Genomic DNA, 22,529 nt, shown 5'->3' with positions numbered 1-22,529 from the left:
CACCCCACACCCCACCCCACTATCAACTTCCGAACAAAAAAAATACATATATCAAACAAAAAGAAGGTGAAGAAGTACAACACACACACACACAACAAGCGGCAGCTGAGCTCACCAGCGCACGCACTCACATATGGAGCGGCTGCAATGCATCACAGGTCACAGCCATCAAGCAGCCAAGTCGCTAAGGGCTAGAGAGAGGGGGGTGGGGGCGGCACAAGCGCGGAATGCCGCGGCACTGACGTAACCGCGCGTTTAAACTCTCTACCAAAGCGAAGTAGACTGGTAGGACTGCGGGTAGAGCGCGCGGCCGGTGCGCCGCTCTTCGGCATTGCGCTCCTGCGCCTTCCAGCGCGCTTCGGTGCGGTAGCGCAGTGACGGCGGGCGAGGCTGCGGCGCTGGGCCGGGGCCGAAAATAAAGTCTGGCCGCTCCTGTGAAGCACGGGCACCGCTGCGGGCGCGTGCCCGCTTCATCGCCAACGAGTCCGCGTCCTCCACACAGTTGCGGTGACGGCGCTCGTCCACGTGAACCAGTGTGGGCTTTGCGTAGATGTTGCACCTCTCGCCAACAGCGGGCGGTGACGGGTAGGCCTGACCTGAAACAGCGGTGGTGTCATAAGGGGCCGGTCCGTCGTGCAGGTGGCGGGCACGTGGTTTCACGGACGTCTCTGGGGGAGAGGAGCTTCGGCCACGACCTGGGTACAGGCGGACGTGCGAGGTACACGGCAGCTGCGTGTCGGCGCGTGGCGGGCACTCCTCGCTGAGCGCGTACGGAACAGAACGCTTGATGACCGGCGCTGGGGAGCCCAAGTCAGGCGTGCCGCGGCATTTGGTGGAAGCCTCGATTTGCGCCATTCGCGCGTTGGTGCCGTCGGCATACTCCTCTACGGCAATGCGGCGCGAGATTTTCTGCTCAGTTGACACAATGCTGTAGTCGCCGTGCTGCTGCTGCAGGGCGCGCATCACCTCCTCCTCATACTGTGGATGTTCGCGCTTGATCTTGCGCAGGCGAGCCTCGGCGAGCTGAAAGGAGGTGCTCTGCGCGTCCGCTCGGAACCCCGTCGTCGGCCTGGGCGGCGGCGATGGAGTGTCCTGCTTCGACAGAGGCGTGTAGTAGTACGACTTAAGGTACAGGTTGCACTCCGCGCCCGGCGGTTGCGCAACTGTTGCCTGCTTTGTGGCGTAGTAAGCGTCGGCGCGCTTCTGCTGCTCTGATGAAGCCACGTGGGCCCGGCCCAGCCGCCCTTCTGCCCGCTTCGCGTCATCCGTGAGGTTCGTGAAGTGGTGAGGGTCCAGGTGCCGCCGGCCCTGGGCGTGACGTGGCGCACTCGACAAGCCAGCTCGCACGCTGCACCGCTGCTGCGACGACAGCCGCGGACTGACATCCGCAAGACCGCTGTGATACTCGCTGGGCATGAGCCCTGTGCTGCCAGCTGTGAGGCCGCCCCGAATGCGCGGCCGCACCGGCGTCTTGCACGAGGTGTGCGGACAATCGTCCCTGGAGCTGAAGAACGCCATCTACGAAAAGAGTGCAGGGGTTTTGTGAAGTTCTGTTCGAGAGTCCCGCCGTCAAATGTGTGGGTGTGCGTGTGTCTGCTGCTCACCATGAAGGTCCCTCTCCTCGTCCGAGAGGAAGTGCAGAAGGGAGTACAGGGGATGCGGCCGACTGCCGTGAGCGCGTGACAACTCCGGCCCAAAGAGCGAAACGAAAAGTTGTGGGGAGGGACGGCGACTGCGCATCTGCGTTATCCTTTCCTGTGGCACGCGCACATACGCATGCACGTGCCACGCCGAAAGAAAGCGTGTCACCGGCATACAGTGCCAGTCGCTGGCCGCACCGCAAGGGTGTACAACAGAGAGGGCGCGCGCTGGGATGGGCAAAGGAGGGGAGGGAGAGGCCCCAAGGAGATCCACCAGTCCCACGCGAGACGATTGCATGTCGTTTCGATTTTTCCTTGTTCTCATGTGCGTATCTATGACAGCAATGTGCCACACGCGTATATTTCTAGTGAAGTGTGCGCGCGTCTGCGGAGCTGGGTGGCCGCTTGCCCACCCACTTTTTGCTCAGCCCCTGCCTCATCTCCCCCCGCCACGGGTAAACATGCACGGCCCACAGCGAGAGAAGTCAGCGCATGAGAGGCACCCACCGCACGTGTGCGTACGCGACTTCCATCCCGCGCGCACAGGCACACGCGCACGCACAGAAAGCAAAGGAAAGGCGATCGTAATGTACACGCCAAGCACCGCCACCGCCAACCTGCCCTACCCACGTGGTGACATGATGCACCCGCCTGCGCCCTAGAAGCAGCACGTGTGCAGTCCCACTAAACAGATGCGGCGTCGTGGAGCCACTCCGTTTCATCAGCCTCCACTGCAGATGAGCAACACGTACGCGGGCGAGAGGGGAGGGGGCGGGGAGGGGGCCCGCGAAGAGAGAGAGCGCGAGAGTAACAGCATCGCGACAGGCGCGCACACACACATATACACATCTACGATTCTGTGAAAGAGAGAAGACTGTGCAGCTGTTCTCGCAGAGGGGCGCGATCGCCCTCCACCTCAGCGAGGCGTGCCTCCAGTGAAGCATTCACCTTCCGCAGCGCGGCCATCTCCGCCCTCTCCGTAGCGTGCAGCGTCTCCTGCATGTCGTGGTCGCGCTGAATGGACAGGAGCTGAGCCTGGAGGGAGGCCACCTGCTCCGTGAGAGTGCGCTGCTCAAACGCCTCGCCCGCCGCAACGTCTGCGCGACGCTGCAGCTGCACTCGCTTCAGCTCCTGCATCGACGCCATTGCTGTTTCCAGCTCCGCCTCTCGCGACCTCAGAGTCGCCTCGGTGCTGCTGAGGCGCTCCTCGAGCTGCGCTACGACGCTCTTCAGTCGGCTCACTGCCCTTGCAGCGTCCACTTTTTCAGAGCTCAGTTGAGTGATTTGTTGCCGCAGCTGCACCTCGGTTGCCGACGACGTCTCTCGCAACGTCTGTAGCTGCGCGCGGAGCTGCTGCAGCGCATCCGCCGACTCCTGCGCTGCCCTTTGAGTCGACTGATGCCCCGCCTCTTCCGCGGCAGCCACCTGCGCACGCAGATGTGCGCGCTCAACCTCCGCTTCCTTCTTCTCTGCCTCACGATGCCGTTGTGCCTCTTGCCACTTGGACACCCACTCTGCCCGCTCTGCCTGCACCTCGGCTTGCCGCACATCGAGGCGATGCTCCATCTCTCTCACGCGAGTGTCGCGCACGGCGACATCGTGGCGCAGCGCCTCCACTCGACTCTCCTGTGCATCTGCCCGCTTGGCAGCCTCCGAGTACTTCGCCGTCATCTCCTCTAGTGCGGCCTGCAGCGCATCACGCTGCTCTTCAGCGGTGCGAGCCGCTACCGTCAGCTGCGTCAGCTGCACCTGCTGCGCTGCCTCCTTACTCAACAGATGCGCTACCTTCGCAACCTGGGCGACATAGTCGGTCAGATGCTCCTGAGCACTCCTCAAGGCTAGCGCCCACGCTCGTAGAGCTGAGGCAAGGTCGGCGCAGAGCTTCTCCGATAATGCCCCTGCTGGGTCCTCTGTCGCCGGGGGAGCAGCGCCGACCGGTGCCGCTTCATCGCTTGTCGCGTCGGCGACGACGCACGCAGCCAACACCTTGTTTCTCACGCAGCTCCAACGGCGACGGTCGGCATCATGCAAGTGCAGCACGAGGTCGTGTATGGCGCGCATCACCGCAGCCGCCGCACACCGGCTGGCATCGATCGGCACGGACACGGCATTCGACGCCTGCTTGTCGTCAGAAACCGGGTTTCCTTCCTCTGCTTTCATCTGTCGGAGTTGCACAGGCGCCGCGGAGGTGCTGCGCGAGCAGAGCTCCTGATCACCTTCCCTCAGCAGGTCCAACAAAGTGTCCCACATGTTGTCCGCATCGGCTGTCACCTCGCCGCTAGCGTCGACTGGCATCAGACACCCCAACACTGCGCTCTGCATCCGCTGTCGCGACTGCTCCGCTGCGCATAAGGCCGCCTCACACTCGGTGAGCTGCCCTTGCAACTGCGCGAGACGCACCACTGCCGAGGCATCGCATTCACCGGAAGGGCGAAGACCAGGAGTGGTGCTGGAGCTCCGCTCCCGCTCTCCTGCGACACGCTGCAGCTCGCGCTGCGCCGCGCGGTGCTCCGCCGCTGTGCGCGCCAGCTCCTCCTCCAGCGCCCGAATGCGGCCTTTGTGGCTGGCCGCGGTGGCAAGAGAGTCGGAGAGGGCTTCCTGCAGCTGCTGCCGCTGCTCATGTAGCTGCGTCACGCGATCCTCGCTCTCCGCAAGTGACATCTGCAGCTCCTTCTGCTGCCGCTGGAGGTCCGCGACATGGGCCTCCTTTATGGCAATGAGCTTCTCCCGTTCACGATTGCTTTGCGCGTACTGTTGGCGCCAGCGTTCTCTCACGCTTTCGTCGCGGTTCGCTTGCTCCTCACGCAGCCGTTGAACCTCGGCTACGAGTGCCTCTTGAGCCTCAGCGCTCTTGCGCAGAGCCTCCTCCTTACGAGACAGCTCCTGCTGGCACACCTCCATCCGCCTAGACAGATCGCGTTGTTGGGTGCGCACGCGCTCCAGATGCTGCTGCGCCTGCGCCAAGTGGACGGCCGACGACTGTTGCTGAAGAGTGAGCTGATCGGCGGCAAAATTCGCCCGGTCCTCCGCTGTCTTCGTACCACGCTGTGCCTCGCGCACGAGCTCTTGCGACACGCGCTGTGCATCCTTCAGCACATCGATGGCCTCCTCTGCGTCCCCGAGACGGCGCCGCAACGCGGCGCGTTCAGTCTTCAGTTCCTCGGCCTCATGCTCTAGGAGCACGCACCGGTCTCGCAGCCGGGACACGGTGCCTTCGTGGGCGGCGGTGCTCTCCGACTGCTCCGCCGTGACGGTCTTGAGTGCGACCTCGATGTCTGCCGCTTGCGCCTGAAATGTCCGCAACGCGTTGAATAGCTGGCCCTTCTCCCGCTGCAGCTGCACCACGACCTGCTCCCTTTCCTGTGCTGCGGCGCTAGCGCCTTTCAGCTCCTGGGCCAGTGCGTCCTGCCTCTCCTGCGCTGCTTTGAGTTCTCGTCGAAGCTTCTCCGTCGTGACCTTCTCGGCTCGCAGAGCATCGGCTAGCGTTGTCTTCTCTTCCCGCAGAGCAGCCGTCTGCACCTCCAGCTCAGCGGCGGCCCTCTGCGCCGTCGCACCTTGTGCTTGGAGCACCTCCAACTGATCTTTGGCCTGCTGAAGCTCGCGCTGAAGGCGGCCCACCACCTCGGAGCGCAGGACGTGAGATTGAGCCTCCATCGTTTGCAGCTGCTGCTGCAGCGACAGTCGCGCCGCGTGCTCTTTATCCACGTCATCTTGCCCCCGGCGAGCCACTTCCTGCAGCCTCTGCCGCAGTCGGGCGTTCTCCTCGCGCAGCCGCTCCTGCGCCGCGGCCAGACCAGACGCATCTGCAGCATCGTCCCTGGGCTCTCGTCGGGCATCGACAAGAGAGTTGGCAAGTGTGCTGTCATACAGCACTGCACCTCGATTCGAGTCGCTTGCAAGCGCAAGCGAGCGCTGGCTATCATCTCGCCTCGCGCCGGTGCTGCTCGCTGCACAGCCGAGTTGTATCTCCGCCTCTCGTCGTTGCAGACGCTGTCGGAGGTCATGATTCGTCTCCGCCAGGGTACTTATCTGCTTCTGCAGGCTCGCCAGCTCGATGGCGGCAGTGCTGGTCAGCCCCGCTTGCAGTGCTTGAGCGCCGCTGGAGGCCTGTTGCTGCTCCGCCAGCTCTTTTTGGGTCCGCACGAGCGCGCGCTGCAGCCGCTCCAGCTCCACCATGGCCTCGGCAAGAACGGTTTCGCGGTCCACATCCGCTTGCTGGCGTACCTCGGCCAGCTGCTTTTCCAGTGCGGCTCTGTGTCGCTCCATCTCCCTCTCTTGCTGTGCGGCGTAGTGCGCTTCACAATCGGCTATAGCGTTGTGAGCTGTGCGCAGCTGCTTTTCTGCTTCGCTTAGCTGCGTCGTTGTGCGCTCCAGGGCAAGCTCTAGCTCTCGCTTTTGCGCCTGCGCCGCCTCTGTGTCCTGGAGCGCCTTCTGCACCTCGATGCGATATCGCTCGCACTCCGTTTCATGCGACCTCAGCAGACGGTGCCTCTCCTCTGCCCATGAGGTCGAACTCGAGGCGGCGCCGCCTGCTGTATGCGCGTGCTCTCTTGGTGATGCGGTCGCCGAGGCCGAAGCAGCCATCGCCTCATCACGCTCGTGCGTCAGCGCCTCACACCGCCGCTTCAGGACGTCCATCTGGCCGAGCAGCTCCTCGCCGACGCTGATGCAGCGCAGCAGCTCCGCCTCCTTGGCTTTGTACTTGCATTTGAGGTGTCGCACCGCTTTCTCGTACGCGTGCAGTGCTTCGTAGACGGCGGGGTAGTCGTGCTGCAGCTGGTCAAGGAGATTGTCCGAGAGCGCGCGTGTGGAGCTCGCGGGGGTGCCCGCAATCACCGTACTGTCGTCCCGAGAGGGGCGGTCCATTGCTGCTCTAGCACGGTCCTCGAGAATGGGGCGGTCGACGATGGCAGGCCGCTGCAACCCTCTCTGGTTGCCGCGGACGGCGTCACTCGGGTGCGCCGCGCCTGTGGCTGCGGCCATTTGATCAAGCGCGGCGCTGGGCACCTTTCGGGGCTAAGGGGGGCGTAGTCTAGCCACGCCCGTGGAGGCAACACCGGGAGCAACGCTGCTGTCTGGCAGCGTGCATGCTAGCTGTGTCGCGGGTGGGCAGCAGCGCACCGAAGAACGAAAAGAAAGAGGCAAGGAGGAGGAGGAGAGAGAGAGAGGGCACCAGGTGGCGAAGAGGACGAGCCGAGGAACGGCGCCGTCGGGGGGAGGAGGAGGAGGATGGGGGCGTGCAGACGAAACACGCTGGCCTCCCTGCCACGCACACGCACACATGCGTTGGGTGAGGGCGGCACTGGCGAGCAGTTATGGGGGGGGGGATGAGCGACGGTACTGAAGATACGCGGCGCCAGTGCCGTCCACGATCTTACTCGTCCAGAGGCACATACGGCAGGCCAGAAAGCGGAGCCAAAGACGCTGCGCGGACAAGGGAGAGAGAGGGGTGGTGAGAAGCGCGAGAAAGGAAGACCAGGGACGAGGATGGTGAAGGTAAAGAGCAAGACGTGAGTGCATTTTGTTGAGCTACCGAGTTGCACAACCGCGGCTGCGCTCGATAGAATACGGCGCGTGATCCACCAAGCGCGGCACCGAGGACGCAACGCGACACCATTGCCCTGCACCTTTCCCATCTTCGTGATCTCCCGCTCCACGTCCGATGGCGCCGCTTCAGCACCCCGCCGCAGACCATTGTCCATTTCTTAAGCGCGCCGGGCGTGAGGCTTCCGTGCCCCACTCGAACAGAGACTTCAGAAACATGAGCACAACAACAACAGCAAGATCGGCAGCACAAAACAGGAGGACAGGAGAGGGAGGGGGAGGGGCACAAAAAGAACACAAAGAAGACAAACCGAAACGCACACGCACACGTTCGCCTCCATGTGGAGGCTCACCCATCCGTCACGGGCGACAACGCGGGGCCAAAGTCACGGCCATTGAGTGCAGGGGCACGGGCTCTGTCCACCGTTGGCGCACGTACGCACGACCAGGCACACACCCGCGTAACACACACCACTCGCGGCGTGTACGGTGCATGTCCGTGTACGCCCTTTGCCATCCACACACCGCCATTCGGCACTGAAGCGCCACCGTGTCGGCGCTTCCTTTCGCTATCTCGCCCGCAAGGCAGGCCATATCCCACCCCGGGAGCGCGTTTACGCATCTTTTCCCTTCTTTGTATAGTGTACATCTGAGCAACCTCCCTGACCAGCGGGGTGAAGGTCATGGGGGGGAGGGGGGGCAGGAGCGCTGCCATCGGCTTAGTTGCTGTTCAGCACAAGCATATTGGTCCCACCGGCACGCCCCATGACTTGCTGAATGTCGTCATCGATGGTGTTGTCGCGAGTCCTCGCGCCTGCAGACGGCGCCTCTGCCTGGATGCTCTTCAGCTTGGCCTGAAGAATCGTGCGGAGCGCGTTGAACCACTCCACCTGCCGCACGCTGGTGTCGTGCGTCTCCTCGAGGTCGCGCCGCTTGCCTTGCATCTCCTTCGTCCGCGCCTCCAACGTGCGTGTCACTTCGGCGAGGTAGTCACCGTACGTCTTGTGCTGCGGGTCTAGTGAGGCGTTGCGGTCAGTCCGGTACGTCTGCTCCTCCTCTGCCCGCTTCGCCTGTGCAGCGAGGAGGAGGCCCTGGGTGCGAACGCGGTGGTAGAGGGACTCACTCGTCGTCGTCTCCTCCTTGAGGCGCGTGACGTCCTCGTCGATCTTCTGGATGTCCTCAGTCAAGAGGCTCTCCTGGTACTCGTACTGAGACTTCCTCGCCGACCACTCTTGATCAACCTCCGCCGCCGTCTGCCGAACAGCGCGCAGCTCGTTAATGAGCGGTGCAAGGCGAGTGCGACCCTCTCGAATGGCGAGCGTGAACTCTTGCACGACGCGCGACAGCTCCTCGAGCGTTTTGCCCTTCACCTCCTCTATGGCGTCCTTCTCGTGTGCCAGCTTGGAAAGAGCCTCTACCGTACGGCTGTACCCCTGCAGGCCTAACTTGCTCTCTAGATCGCCAATGGCAGCGTCCAGGGCGTTGTACTGCTCCTGAAGCGTCGCCTCGGTGAAGGTCAGCGTGCCCCACTCCGTGCGCAGCTCAGCGAGACGGGTGCGCATACCCTCCGTTGCTGCCTTCTTCGCGCGTACCTGGTTTGAAAAGTCGCGGAAGTCATCGCTGCGTAGCATGTTTGTGGCGGACTGCAGCTGCGTAATGCGCAACTGACGTTCTCGGATGTCGTTGAGGGCTTTGTTGTTGTCGGCCTGCAGCGAGCTGAGTTCGTTCAGCACCTCCTGCTTGCGCGCCATGACGCGCTGCACCTGGTCTCGGAAGCGCAGGATGGAGGCCCCGTCAGCGCCAGGCTGCTGCCGCTGTGCGATTTTCGCGTGCAGCGCCTTCAGCTCGTCGTCCAGCTTGCGATCTCTTGCGGTGAGTGCGACCATGTCCAGCGGCTCCGAGACGAGCTTCTGCAGCTCGGCGTTCTCGTTCTTGACAGACTCAAGCTCGTGCGGCAGCTGGTCCTGCAGCTTCATCCAGTTTGTGTCCATTTCGTCCTTCATGCGCCGGATCATCATCTCGACGCGACCGTCCGCTGCGTCGCGGCGGAGGTTCTGCAGACGGGTGCTGATTTCCGTGCGGCGTGCCTCGGAAGACACCTTGGCCTGCTGCTGTTCCACCTCTCGCTCGGCCAGCTTGGTGCTCTCCTCACGCGCCATGCGGAGAGACTTGCTGGCTGCCAGCAACATCTCCTTCTCCGGCACGGCCGCCAGCTTCTTGAGGGCGGCTTCAACGTACCCCTGTAGGCGGTCTCGCTCATCCTCCAAGACGCCGACCTGGCGGCGTGTCTCCACTGGATCTGCGAAGGCGGAGCGGAGCTTTTCGACCCTCTGATGGGTCTGAATGAAGGCGCCGCGCAGCGCCTGATACTGCATGAAGAGGGTACGAACATCCTCATCCTGGGCACGAATGTCGTCCGGGATGTCCAACGGCTGCAGAAAGCGGGCGAGATAGACGCGCTTCTCGTTCAGCTCCATATGCGTGAGGATCCAGTACATGGTTGGGTACACCACGAGGGGCTCGCCGTCAGCGAAGCTCTGCGGGAAACTTCCTTGGACGAAGACCGGCACGCGGTAGCCAAGAATCTTCAAGAGGAATTCCAGCATGCGCGGCATGGCCTCCTCGGGCGGTGCCGCGTGCATGTCCATCTTCATGCTGGGCTGCAGCTTTGCAAAGATGTCGTTCACCACCTGCAGCAGCTCAATGCGGCCGAGGGCGTCGAATTCGACGAGGGAGTAGCGGCGATCCAGCTCCCTGTTCACCAGCTCGACGATTTGCTGCAGGAGGTCATCAGCCGACAGCTGCGACGCATCCTCCGGCGGCGCCGCGACAGTGGAGGTGGCAGTGCCGCCCTGCGGTGGTGGGGACGAGGCGGACATGTTATCAGCACTGAGCAAAACGGCTATAGCGACGCAAGACGACAGAGTGCTCGATGTCTTGAACCAGTGCTGCTGTGGGAGTAGATGGATCGAAAAGCTGCGCCACCCGCGACTAGCTAAGATGCTTGCTTGACTTTTAAAATATAAACAACCGCGCACGCAAATCGGCTCGTCGATGCGCAGCCAGCGGTTGGTGACACGGGCAGGCGGAAGTGGGAAGGGGGAGGGGCGCCAGAGATTGATTCGGGCCACCCCAAAATAATAGAAAGGGAGGAAGACGACAGAGAGAGAGAGATGAGATGGGTGTGAGGTCCAAAAAGCATGAGTGCGCACACACGGGCACCGGGTGTAATCGAGCGCCGTCGCAACAGCCGCGCAACCTGCGACAAACTCTCCACGAGCGTGCAGTCTGGGGAAGTAAGGGTGGGGGAGACGTAGAGAGGGAGAAGGGAGAAGGGAGCCACTGATGTCCATGAGAGTGCACGACCACTGCTGTGGCACCGACACTCCTGGGTCCGACATGCAGCTCATGCCCGAGTACCGGGAGTTCCAAAGCCAACGTACACACACGCGCACACACGCATTTCGCTAGACGAGCATAGACGCATACATGCACAAAAAGATGTGCAAGGAAATGGACATGCAGATCCAAGCGACACGCGCGCAGCAAACCCCATACAAGCCCTTGAAAGAGTGAGAGAGTCTGGGTGTGCGTGGTCCTCTCCCTCCTCTACGGCCGTCTGTAGACGAACACGAAGACCTGTCGACGTGCGCTGCACTGGCTTCGATACACACACGCACACGCACTTTCACGCACCCAGGTCCGCTTTCCAAACAAAACGAAAACCGAGAAAGCCGAGGCGCATGTGCGTGTGCCGCAGAGCATCGAGAGGGAGAGAAGAGGAATCAAAGATGCGGAGGAGGACGGTGGCGCACACGTGTGTCCGAGTAGTGGCCTGCGTCTGCTTCTCCCCAGCCCCATCTTCGTCTCTCTCTTTCTGCATGACTCGCCCATCCCCTGCGGATGTGCACAGACATGCACCCACACATACGCACCCAGCAAGCACGGAGAGCGAAAGGGGAAAGGCGGTGGGGTTGCGCCGTCACCGGTACCTCCGCCGATTAGATCAATTTTTTCTTTATGATGATGCTCTTCGTGTAGTGAAAGGTGAACCACACCGTGCCGCCCATGACCGCCAAGGTGAAGAGCGTGCAAAGCCAAATGCGGCTGAAGGTTGTCTCGGCGGTGGCACGCATGCGCCGGAAGCGACTCTCCAGGTACTCGAAGTTGTTATAGAGTCCGAAAAGTTGTTTCTGCAGGGCCCTGATTTCCTCAAGCCGACTCTTCACTTCCTCTGATGACACTGGCTCTTCCTCGTCAAGAAGCTTGCGCAGATCGGCGGAGCTGCTCGAGCGGAAGAGGGACCGAATCATCTTTGCATATTCACGGTTCACCTCTGCCATGGTGCCCCCTGCTGCCCCATTGCCATTCTGCGAGTTCGCGGCGGCGTCGTTAAGCCTCGAGATGTACGTGGAGGTGGAGTGGCGCGTGGAGGCTACCTCGAAAAGCTGAACCTTCACCTCTTCGTACTGCGTCGACGACGGCTTTTGTGCTGCTGCCTTGGAGCGTATGAGGCGGAAGCAGACGGCATAGTTGCCATCAATGAACTTTGCCGCAGGGCCGGTGCCGTCCTGCGCCGGCCGAATGCTCACCGCGGTGGTCCGAGACTGCTGCACCGCCCCACCCGCCCTGTTCCGTCGCTCCAACTCCTCCGCGCTGTAGAGCTTTGTTTGGATGACGGCGTCGGCCTTGTCCAGAATCGCTACGGATGGATGCGAGGCACTCGGCTGGTGGGTCGACACGAGCACATCGGAGCGCCAGTGCAGGTTCGACACGTTTGACGAGTAGGCGAAGCGCACGACACCGCCCAGTCCGTTGTCCAGGGACAACAGCAAGCATGCGCTGCCGCCTCCCGGAAGAACGGCGTACTCCTTCGCCGACATCTTCTCGTCAACATACACAGGGTAATCGACGCTGTTAAGGTTGAAGGAGATGGCCGCCTGCACACCTGACACGAGCCACAGGAGGCTCGCGAGGAGCGCCAGGCGCTGTGTAGTTGTGCACCACATGGTCGCTTCGAGTATGGAGGCGGCCTCGACACCCCTTCCCTCGCGTCGTGATGAGGTCGCGCCCTCCGCGTTGCTGTCAAAGCCGAAAAACGAAGGGTGAAGTCAAGCGTGCAAACGTTAGTCGAATGCACATGCATATATGCCGTAAGCGAGTGAAAAGAAGGGCAGGAATTCAAGGGTAGGGGACGGCAAAGGCGAGAGGGTCCACCGGCAGAGCCCCACGCAGGTGCTTGAGTGACGAGGGCGTCAGCAGAGCGGCCAATGAGAGAGGAGGGGGAGGGGGGGTCAACTCGCGCTCCATGAGGCTCCGTACACCACAAAAGTGGAAGGGCGAAAACCCCAAGACGCGAACTGCATCAACACAGATACATATATATGTGCGTGTGTCGGTGCATCCTTATCCCTGTGGCGTTCATGCTGGGGGAAGGGCGCAGAACTGGGCCACGCGCTCCAGCCGGCGGCGGCGCGGTCGACAGTCCCCCGGCTTGCCCTTTCTCAACGAGTCCTGGTGCAAGGTGGCTTATGAGAGCTGCAGGCCTTCCTTTGCGCGCCGCTTCGCCTCTTCTGCGTGCATGGGCGGGGTCGGGTGGTAATAGGGGGTGACGACGCATTACAGAAACATTCTTTTCTTATAAGCTGTGCACCTCGCGCAGGCTGCGTTGCTGCCCACGACACTACACGTGCACATGAAGGGGGGGGTCAGCGAGAAACGACTTGGTATGGGGTGGCGTCGATGCAGCGGCACAGCGCCGCCACAGGTCGATTGAGCAGGCGCTCCGCCCCTGTTCACGTGTCCTCCTCGAGCGGCGGCATATCGCCGTCGTCATCTCCGGCCACCGCACATGCGCCATGAGTGGCCTCCTGCCCTCGTGCCGAGCCAAATCCAGGAATGGTGCCGGGTGGAAGACCTGCCGACTCCTCCGCATCCTTCTGGCCCTGCGCCTGCATCAGCTGACTGAGCATCTCCGAGTACTGCCCGTCCATTGCGTCGCCGCCGCTGAGGCCAAAGTCCCCCAAGTCATCTGCAGCGCATTCGTCGTCGTTCTCGTCTTTCCACTTAGACCAGTCGATGCTGATGTTGGGGTACTTGGCCTTTTCCTTGGTCAGCCGCGGCCACTCCACTTCGTCGTCGCTGGCATCTTCAAGTGACTTGGAGAACTTCTTCCGAAGCTTCAGCTCGATCTGACGCGGCCGCACCACGTGCTGACTCTCCTCGGAGGATATCACACCGTAAAAGTGGATCGTGCACGCGTACTGCTTGTGCTCGGGCGAGCTGCAGGCAAAGCATAGCTCCCTCCCCTCATCCTTGATCTCCACACTAACACCCGTGGTGTCCTGGAGCGGGATCGTGATGAGGACGTACTCGGGGCGCTGTGCCCAGCTGATCGGGGGCACCAATGGGCCGCTGGTGGACATGTTCGCCAAGTGAAACGCCGAGCGTCAATGCCAGAGAGAGGCTGCACCAAAACGCGTGGGCGTATGCGGGTCGGAGAGGGCCAAAGTGGGCGACGGTTGCGCGTGGGAGGGTGACAGGTAGGAAAGGGGGGGGCCAACAGGGAAGGCGACGCCTCAGCGAAGAAGACAAAAACGCGTTTAATGCTCTACCTTTGGTGAGGATATGTTTTTTTGTGCGAAGGCCAGAGCTTAGAAGTTGTTTGCGCTCCTGCGAGAAGCGGTGAGACCAGCAGCGCTCGCACCGGTTTCGTGGTGGGGGGGGAGGGAAGAGCGAGTCGCGCAAAGACACAGCGACGATGGCACGTGGGTTGAGAAGGCAGGAGAATGGGGAGAGAAGCAAAACGAGTCGCGCCAAGCACAAACGGCCGCGGACAGCTTCCTAGGCAAACACCCGAAGATGCACCATATCTGTATGCGCACCATCGTGCCGAGATGGCTTTGCAGTTTCCCTTTGCCTATCCCTACCAGCTGAGCGCGCGCTGGCGTGGACTGTGACCAAGGGAAGAAGAGATGGCGCGGCGTTGGAGACGTGTGCGCGCGCAGGAGGCATTGTCCACCACGTGCGCAGAGCACGTACACCGGCGCACGCGTGCGTGAGGTAGAGCTGTGATGATTAGACAAAGGTGGAAGCAACAACGAGAGAAGAGCGGCTGCCACAGCGCATTCACCACTGCTACAGCGGAAGGGAGGGAGGATTGGGGGCGCGCACGACCAAACGAAGAGGCAAGGCTGGGACACAACGCCACCCGCATTTAAGCGTCAGTGACGGGCCCATCGCTTCTTTGGAGGGAGGCGGAGGCACCTCGACAGCGCCACAGGGAGGGGGGAGCGTCCATAAGCGTGAGAGTGGAAGTCTTCAACGCTACAGCAATGCGCGTGTATCACTTCACCCAGTTCCCATGAGGAAGCAATCCTGCTGCGCACGCGCCGCGAATGTCGGGGCTGCGCTGCAGCGCAGCCCTCATCTCCCACCCCCACACATACCTTCTGGGATGTGCCCTCCCCGCCACCACGGTCACGCACGTCTAGTCACCCCAAAAACACACACTGCTGCTTCCCACACTCATTCTCACCCAGTTTTGCACCCTCTCCGATTGAGGCGGGAAGAGCAGCATCAGTAATACTTGTACAAAAAGGAAAGCACAGCCAAACAGAAAATGAGAGAGGAGGGGCGAGGACGCAGAAACGCCTCATCACAGGATGGCACACACATTTTTGGCCGGAGTCGGCGGTGGCGAGGTGCGCCGCCGCACGGAAGAGCCCAAAAGGGTTCGCGGCGCAGCTACGCAGCCACACAGACAAACGTTTACATCGATTCGGAAAAGGGGAGAATGGCAGCCGACCGAGACGCCTGGCCATGAAGAGGTACACAAGACGTAGAGGCTCATGCAACTCCTCCGTTGCGGGGCACATGGTTAAAGAACGAATTCAACACCAAAGTGGGCAAGTAGACACGTATGGAGGGGGGAGAGAACAGCTCCCAGAAATACAGACAGAGAAGGTACACCGCTGCCGAGGAAGGAGGAAGGGAGGGGGGGGGGGTGGAGGCTATCTGTGGAATGAGAGGGACGTCCGAGAGACACGCATGATCACCCTTACAGTCCCACATCCCGCTAACGAATTCACACGACAACGAGAAGAAGACAACACAAAGCGGAATAGACGCATGGTGTTATCAAGCGAGACGACAGCCGACTCTTCTGCATGTGTGCGCGATCGCGCGTTCTCTGCATTTTCAGTTTTTTTTTTTGGCCACAGAAAGCATCTATGTTCCCTTCCGCTACACACACTGCCGCACACCCCATCACCAATCAGCAGCCTGCCGTAGCCTGGACACTCACACGAGTGACCGCTACTCAGTGGCAAGGTAGAAGATGCTGTCTGCGCGATGATGCGTTGTTTCGTTTATGCTTCAGCGGCACCGCGTGGCGACTCCTCATCTACAAAAAGGTAAGACACAAGGGGGAGAGGAGGTGTTGAGGCGGCATCAGCGGTAGCGGGGGAGGTGAGGCACCGACACACAAGCCACGACTGCCACGCACACGCGTAAGACAAAGGAAAGAGGGCAAAAAAAAAACATTAAGGAGAGCGAGAGGACCGGCAAGGACGACAGAGGTATTCGCGGCCAAGACGATACCGCTGTCTTCATCGTGAAGGGCAATACACACCAACATTAGATGTCGTGCAAGGAATATGCTTGTGAGAGCGAGGGGTGTGGGAGGGAGAAAGAAAGAGAAAGCGTCCAACACAGCAGTGTGTCACCGTGCGTGTGCATGTCTGGCAGATGTGGACGATGGTTGCCTAGCGCGGGGGGGGTGCAGCGAAACCTCGCACCGTCTCTACCTCGACAGGGGAGCACTAAGGAACAATGTTCTCTCGCTCTCTCGCTCGCTCGAGTCCCCACCGCGGGCGACGATGTGGCAGGAAGCCGTCAGGTCTGTATTTGCTCAGCCACGAACTTTGTGGTGAAGATGTCGACATCCCCTTCCACAAAGAGGGCCGTCTCGAGCGGATTCACGCGGAGCTCGTGAAGGACGCTACCGCTCTCTAGGTCGCAGCCCAGCACTGTATGCCCCAGCGGCTGAATGCGCGCTCCGGGGGAAAACTGCACCCTCACCAAGGCTACAACGTCGGTGGTGTCATTGTAGAAAGCCCAGCGGCGTTGAACCTTGTCCACGAGGCGGAATACAAGCCCGTTCCCGTAGTCCTTGAAGCACTTGTAGACTTCATCGATGTTTGGCATCACGGTGAGGTCCGGTCCGCTGTTGCAGTACACGGGTGCCTCTTCGGGTACCGGCAGCGCCGGAGGCACCGTCGTAGCCGTATCCGCTGCGGCGGCAAGTTGAGGTGGGGGGCTCGGCTCCGCTGGAGTGGTTGGCAACGGCGTCAGAGGGACGACAGGGGTGGCTGCGAAGGCCAACTCGTACTGCTCCGGCGCGCCGACGAGGAACGGCACTGTCGCGAGGGGCAGCACCTCGACCGCTGCAACAAAACCGCCCTCGCGCTCGCTATCGGCGATAACCTGCACCCCCGGAGCAAGGCGTATGTCGCTCGTGCCCGGGTAGCGCATATTAGCTGTCATCACGTAATCTGGCGTGTCGTTGTAGAAGGCCCAAATTGTGTTTACATCGTCAACGACACGGAACAGCAGTCCGTTGCCGTGCTCCTTGAAGCACTTGAACACGTGCGTCTGGTGTGGAATGACGGCGACGTCGGGGCACCCGTGCAGATACTGCACCGGCTCCTCCAAGGCAGGCGTGACTGGAGCATCAAGCGGCTCGGCGGCAAACTCCAGCGTGTATGTCACTGGATTTCCCTCAATGAACGGCTCGGTGCAACCAGGCGCGATGAGGAGGGTGTAGACGACGCTCTCAGGTGCGGTGTCGGCGTGCGGCACCCCAAGGGCGGTGCATCCCAGTGGGCGCACCTCTGCGCTATTCGCAAACGCCACGCTCACCTTCATCATCAAGTCACGAGTGTCGTTGTAGAAGAACCACTGACGTACGCGCTCGTCCACCAGGCGGAACAGCAGCCCATTGCCGTTCTTGAAGCAGCGGTAGATCTTATCGTATGGCACCGTCGGCCGTCTGTACTCGAAGACGACCTCCTTTGTCGGCGCGGTCTCGGTCCGAAATTCAAGGTGAAAGCCCTTGTGCTCTCCCTCGATGAACGACTCCGTAAACCCCGGCTGGATGTCCAGCGTCACCTCGATCGAGCATGTCTCGTCTGCTACGCCGGTGGGGCCAGGGATGACGTGCATATCTGCTCGCTGCAGCGGTCGGATCACACTTCCGGGATAAAACACGGCACACACATGCGCGATCGTGTCTGTGGTGTCGTTGTAGAAGAACCACTGCTTCTTCTCCACGTTCACCAGGCGGAAGAGAATGTCGCGGCCGTCGAAGCACCGGTAGCACTCCTGATACGCGCAAAGGGGTTCGCCGTTGGCGAATCGTATCGCCTCTGGTGGCACGAGCTCGGTCATCGTCCAGTCCGCTGTCGAATTGAGCACAGCGCAGCTGCAGAGGCACGCGCCCCCCTTGGAAATAAATAATACAACAAAGCTAATGAGCCGGGGAGCGGCTGGAGTGCTGCGTCTCGTCTCCCTCTCCCTTCCAGTCGCCAAGCGCGTCTATGTGTGCGCGGCGCACCAGAAGTAGCCGATATTGCCTCTGCCCCGCTCAAGTGCACTGGCAAGCGGAGGGAAAATCTGTAGGAGACAACGAAACTGTGCGAGATCTGCGGCGAGTCGGGTCGTACTGTGACTGAGCGATGCGGCTCTGTCTACCCTGTCGCTGGAGATGATCAAAATGCTAGTCTGTGAACACCTTCTCAAGAGAGGAGGAGAGATAGAGAGTGGAAAAAAAAAGGAGGGATGAGCCGTTGAGTTCCTCCTCGCTGTGTGCTGCGGACCTTGATCTGCGCGCGTGTGAGTGCGTGTAGGACAGTGTGTGTGCACGTCGGTGGGCAGCTTGTCCCTCCGTTCAGCGCTGCTTGTCTATCTGTTTGCTTGTTTCTTGCCTCTAGGAAGATAAGCTTTCGGTTCCTACTCAGCAGAGAGACACACATACACACACACAAACATACAGGCTCGCAACCGCGGCACTGGGGCAGGCGAGTTCGTGGGCTTCGCCTCACTGCTGCTGCAGTTGCATGGGCGCCCTACGCACCTCGACTGTGCGACTAGGGGATACAATACAAGCGGCAAAAAAATGCCCTAAGAGAGTGCGCGGGAGGAGAGGAGGAGGAGGGTGTTGGGCGGCGAAGCGCCTGGCGGTGCCTCTCGCGTCGCGCGTGTGCGTGTGTGATGATCCTCTGCTTCTTAGCTTTCGTGGACTCTTGTGCCGAAAAGAGCCCTCTTTTTGTTGTTCTTGTTGTTTCGGTCCGATTCGCACTGGCCAACGGCAGACGTCGAAGGTGAGCTTGATGAGCTCCGGTGCGCGCGGACAGGAGCAGTGAAGGGAGCGAGAGACGAGTAGGTGGAGAAGGGGCGAGAGGGGGATGGGGTACCTACGCCGTGGATGCGCGTGTTTGCAATGGGCCGTCCCGTACACATGGAGGGGGTGAGAACGCGGATGGGAGAGGGCGCGACTTGCGAAAGCAACCGGACGGAACACTTGTAGGCGGATGACAGAGCGCCAGACGCCGGCTCGAGTGTCTTTTTGGGAGCTGACCGCCTTCTTCTTGATGTTCACAGCCACGTTTCAGGCTGCCGCCCACCAAAACACACACACACACACCTCACCCCTCTCACCATGCCTGCACCGGGTCGTTTTCTTCCTTTCGCTTTTTGCGTGAGTGTGTGTGTGTGTGCGCGCCTCGCTTATGTCTACACGTGTGCGAGAGCGGATCGCCGATCCGTGATTTACCTTTCCCTCCTCAGCTCTTTCTGCGAGCCGTCGCGCTGTGATGGCATCCGCTTGACACAAAGACGGAGAAAGTGGAGAGGAGATGGGCGGGGGGGATATAGGTGGGTGAAATGAGGAGGGAAGAAGGGCGGCAACACCGGCACACAGACACACACAGAGACAGACAGACACACTCCTCGCCCCCTTCTCGCGCATGAAATACCCCGCGCGCGCGCACGCTCACGCAACAGCCAGAGCAGCATAATATCAAGGCACGCTGAACACAATCAAAGGAAGGAGAAGTGGGAGGGTCAGCTACGGTTTCGTGGGCGTACACTGTGTGCCAGGGAGTTGGGGGAGGGGGTTTAGTCACGCCGTAGTGTGCCCAGCTTACAAGGCAAGCCGTGCATGCGCATTATGCGGATCCGGCAGAACACGAGAAATCGCCGAAGGCAAGAGGAACAGAGCGCGAGAAGACCAGCAAGGCGGACGCCTCCAGAGAAAGACGAAGAGCCCGGCCACACGCACCGACACACCCACGCACGCACGCACGCACACCGAGAGAGGGGGGGGGGACATTTCAGGAGAAGAAAGCAAAAATAGATAAAACGAACAGGAGAAACGAATAGCACACACACGCAAGTGGGTGGGTGAAGGGGAGGGAAAAAGGGAGGGGGAAGGGGGCAGCGATACACCGGAGGCCAGCGAAAAAAAATGCGCGCTTGCATGTCAGATCGGTGTAGCTGGGCATGTGTGTGTATACCTGCGTGTATGTCTGTTCCGCTGTACAGGGGTGGGGAGGGAAAGGGTGAGACCCAATCTTGATGCGTCACAACTATGAGGTGGAGAAGAGAAACGCAGAACGAAAACGGAAAATACAAAGACAAATAATGCACAAGTATCCTGTTGTGTGTGGTATTCAGCAAGTGCGTGTGGTAGGCGTGTCTGGTGTGTGCAGCTGCATGCTTGCCTGCCGATACGTGCGCTCACCTCCGCACGTATCGGTGTGCATGAGTGTGAGAGAGCCGCGGGTGCTACAGCGAGAGAGATGCAGAGAGGGTAAGCTGCAGCAGCAACAGGAAGAAACAGAGATGAGATTCACATATAAGGGCACACACACACATACATGTATATATATATATATATATGCATACGCACGGAATATTATACTTCGATAACGGTGGGCGCGGCACATGAGAAGAAGAAGTATCAAGATGAAAGAAGCGAATACATGAATGATGGGGGCACGAGAGGCTCGAGATCCGGATGACATCAGTGTGTATGTCGTCCGCCGTCTGCCTCAGCCCCATCCGTGTAGCCTTGTCGTCGACGAGGAGGCGAAGCGAACATCTACTTCTGCAGGCATCGACTTCAAAGGCCCGCGCACTGTCACAAAAGCATGCGTACAGACACACACACACACACGAACACGAGCACGCCCTCTCGTCATCGCATCCCTGCCATGCCTAACTGTTCTACCACATTGGTCGCGCTGATCAGAGTGAGTGAGTGTCTGTCTGTGCGTGCGATCTGCCCCTGGGCCCTCCGTCCTATCGGCTAGTTCGCGACCCCGCCGCGTTTGCAGGGGGAGGGGGCACGGCGGACGCTCAAGCCTGCAAGCTCAGGCGCACATGCGGGCCTGCCAAAGACAAGGAGAGAGAAGACACCAGCAAAGAACAAACAGAAAAGAGCGAGAAGAGGAGGGGGCGGCGGACCTGAGCGTTTGCATGTGTCAACGCGGTAGGAGGTGGGAGAGAGGGAGAGCTGGGCGGGAAAAGCACCGAAGCCAGAGATGTGTGGGAAGCGCCACATCCGCGGCCGACACCCCCCTCTCCTTCCCTTCCCCCCCGTCTGCTCACCTTCCCTCTCCTCCCCTCCTCTACTTCGCAACGCACAGTCACTCTCCGCACGACGCCGCAACTACGCTCACTTCCGTCGCGCGTATGGGAGGTGGAAAGTGCAAAGGGCTGTGCTGTACACGAGCTCCCTTAGACCACGAGTGCGCATCTCTACGCAGGTGTCGGCACGGACGTCCTACGCTTGCCAGTGAACTGCGACTTGAAGCCCCTCACGTCGCCCTGAACAAACGCCACCGTCTCCATTGGTGGGATGGAGACAAGGTACTCGGTCTCGTTGTCGCTGTTCTGCTCCTTCTCCGTGTCACCCAGGGCGCGGACCTTGCCCTCGGCGTCGAAGGTGAAGCGCGCGACGAAGAAGACGTCGGCCGTGTCATTGTAGAAGCCCCATTGCTGGCGGTTGGAGTCGACGAGGCGGAAGAGTCGGGCCTCCGGCTTGTCCTTGAAGCATTGGTAGACGGCGTCGTAGTTCACGACTTTGCGGTCGGGCTCACCATTAACGAACTCCGGGCTCTCCTCCGGCGCGGTCTTGTGGATGCTGTCGGCGACCACGGACACCTCGTACTTTGCGGGGCGGCCCTCGATAAACAAGCGCGTCTCGCATGGGGGGATCTCCACCGTGATCACAGCCGTGTCCTCTTCCTCCGGGTCGGGCGAAACCTGCGCGTCCGGTCCGGGCACCACGGCCGCTCCGCCAAAGAAGCGGACCTTGGGCTTCATCAGATACTCATGCGTGTCGTTGTAGAAGGCCCAGCGACCGGCCTTCTCGTCCACAAGGCGGAAAAGCAGCCCGTTGCCGTTTTCCTTGAAGCACTTGTACACCTTGCACTGGCTGGGGTCGATGATGTTGCTGTCCGGCTCGCCGTTGATGTACTGGACATCCTTCGGGTCCAGGCAGTTCTCGTCGATCGGGTTCGCGTTGAACGTCTGGTGGTACGAGGCGGGTACGCCCTCAATGAACGGCTCCGCATTGCCCGGCTCCACCGTGATCTGGTAGGCCACCTCGCTTTCATCGTCCTGCACCGGCACCGTCTCCGTGTTGCCGAGCGGCTTCACCTCGTCCGCGCTGGGGAAGCTGACCGTGGCCGTCATACGGAACTCGTGCGTGTCGTTGTAGTAGTACCACTTGTTGTCCTTCTCATCCACAAGGCGGAAGAACAGACCGTTGCCCTCGCTCTTGAAGCACTTGTACACCTTGTCGTAACGCGGCAAGATGCGGTGGCGGTTCATGAACTTCACGTCGTTCACCGGAATCTGCTCCGTGTGAAACTCCAGCTCGAACCCGTTCACATCACCCTTGATGAACGGCTCAGTCGCGAAGGGGTGCACCTCCAGTGTTACAACCGTCTCGAACAGGTCTGGGTGTTCCTCCGTGCCGATCGGCACTTGTGTCGCGCGGGCGCGGTTGAGCTTCTCCACCTTGCAATCCGGGCTGAAACGAGCTCTGACCTGCATGATGGTGTCCGCCGTGTCGTTGTAGAAGGCCCACTTCTTCTGCTTCGTGTTGACCATCCGAAAGAGCAGGCCGTTGCCCCTCCCCTTGAAGCAACGGAAGATGTGGTCGTATTCGAAGCTGGGCTCGCCGTTCTCGAATTGCGGCACGGCAGGGGCGACAATCTCCTCCGTCATGGCTGCGATGTGTACGTGCAAAATAGAAATGATGAATGTGTGTGTGTG

At 60.7% G+C, this 22,529-nt stretch overlaps 7 protein-coding genes across 7 annotated transcripts; all 7 read right to left on the bottom strand.

The window, feature by feature from the left end:
* Nucleotides 1-264: 264 nt before the first annotated feature.
* On the bottom strand, nucleotides 265-1,416 carry LINJ_34_0270 (conserved hypothetical protein; the record flags this gene model as incomplete). Its single annotated transcript, XM_001468377.1, has 1 exon — nucleotides 265-1,416. One exon carries the CDS (start codon nucleotides 1,414-1,416, stop codon nucleotides 265-267), a length of 1,152 nt encoding a protein of 383 aa, XP_001468414.1.
* Nucleotides 1,417-2,489: 1,073 nt separating this feature from the next.
* LINJ_34_0260 (conserved hypothetical protein) lies at nucleotides 2,490-6,506 on the bottom strand (the record flags this gene model as incomplete). The annotated part of the gene is made up of 1 exon (XM_001468376.1): nucleotides 2,490-6,506. One exon carries the CDS (start codon nucleotides 6,504-6,506, stop codon nucleotides 2,490-2,492), a length of 4,017 nt encoding a protein of 1,338 aa, XP_001468413.1.
* Nucleotides 6,507-7,903: 1,397 nt separating this feature from the next.
* On the bottom strand, nucleotides 7,904-10,063 carry LINJ_34_0250 (conserved hypothetical protein; the record flags this gene model as incomplete). The annotated part of the gene is made up of 1 exon (XM_001468375.1): nucleotides 7,904-10,063. One exon carries the CDS (start codon nucleotides 10,061-10,063, stop codon nucleotides 7,904-7,906), a length of 2,160 nt encoding a protein of 719 aa, XP_001468412.1.
* A 1,122-nt stretch (nucleotides 10,064-11,185) lies between these two features.
* On the bottom strand, nucleotides 11,186-12,193 carry LINJ_34_0240 (hypothetical protein, unknown function; the record flags this gene model as incomplete). The annotated part of the gene is made up of 1 exon (XM_001468374.1): nucleotides 11,186-12,193. One exon carries the CDS (start codon nucleotides 12,191-12,193, stop codon nucleotides 11,186-11,188), a length of 1,008 nt encoding a protein of 335 aa, XP_001468411.1.
* A 786-nt stretch (nucleotides 12,194-12,979) lies between these two features.
* Nucleotides 12,980-13,609, bottom strand: LINJ_34_0230 (conserved hypothetical protein; the record flags this gene model as incomplete). Its single annotated transcript, XM_001468373.1, has 1 exon — nucleotides 12,980-13,609. One exon carries the CDS (start codon nucleotides 13,607-13,609, stop codon nucleotides 12,980-12,982), a length of 630 nt encoding a protein of 209 aa, XP_001468410.1.
* A 2,470-nt stretch (nucleotides 13,610-16,079) lies between these two features.
* Nucleotides 16,080-17,633, bottom strand: LINJ_34_0220 (conserved hypothetical protein; the record flags this gene model as incomplete). The annotated part of the gene is made up of 1 exon (XM_001468372.1): nucleotides 16,080-17,633. The coding sequence occupies one exon, from the start codon at nucleotides 17,631-17,633 to the stop codon at nucleotides 16,080-16,082; it is 1,554 nt and encodes a 517-aa protein (XP_001468409.1).
* A 3,372-nt stretch (nucleotides 17,634-21,005) lies between these two features.
* Nucleotides 21,006-22,481, bottom strand: LINJ_34_0210 (conserved hypothetical protein; the record flags this gene model as incomplete). Its single annotated transcript, XM_001468371.1, has 1 exon — nucleotides 21,006-22,481. The coding sequence occupies one exon, from the start codon at nucleotides 22,479-22,481 to the stop codon at nucleotides 21,006-21,008; it is 1,476 nt and encodes a 491-aa protein (XP_001468408.1).
* Between the last annotated feature and the right edge of the window lie 48 nt (nucleotides 22,482-22,529).

This window comes from Leishmania infantum, chromosome 34 (assembly GCF_000002875.2).
Source record: "Leishmania infantum JPCM5 genome chromosome 34".
Lineage (NCBI taxonomy): Eukaryota > Euglenozoa > Kinetoplastea > Trypanosomatida > Trypanosomatidae > Leishmania > Leishmania infantum.
This window is presented reverse-complemented; position numbering and strand designations above follow the sequence as displayed.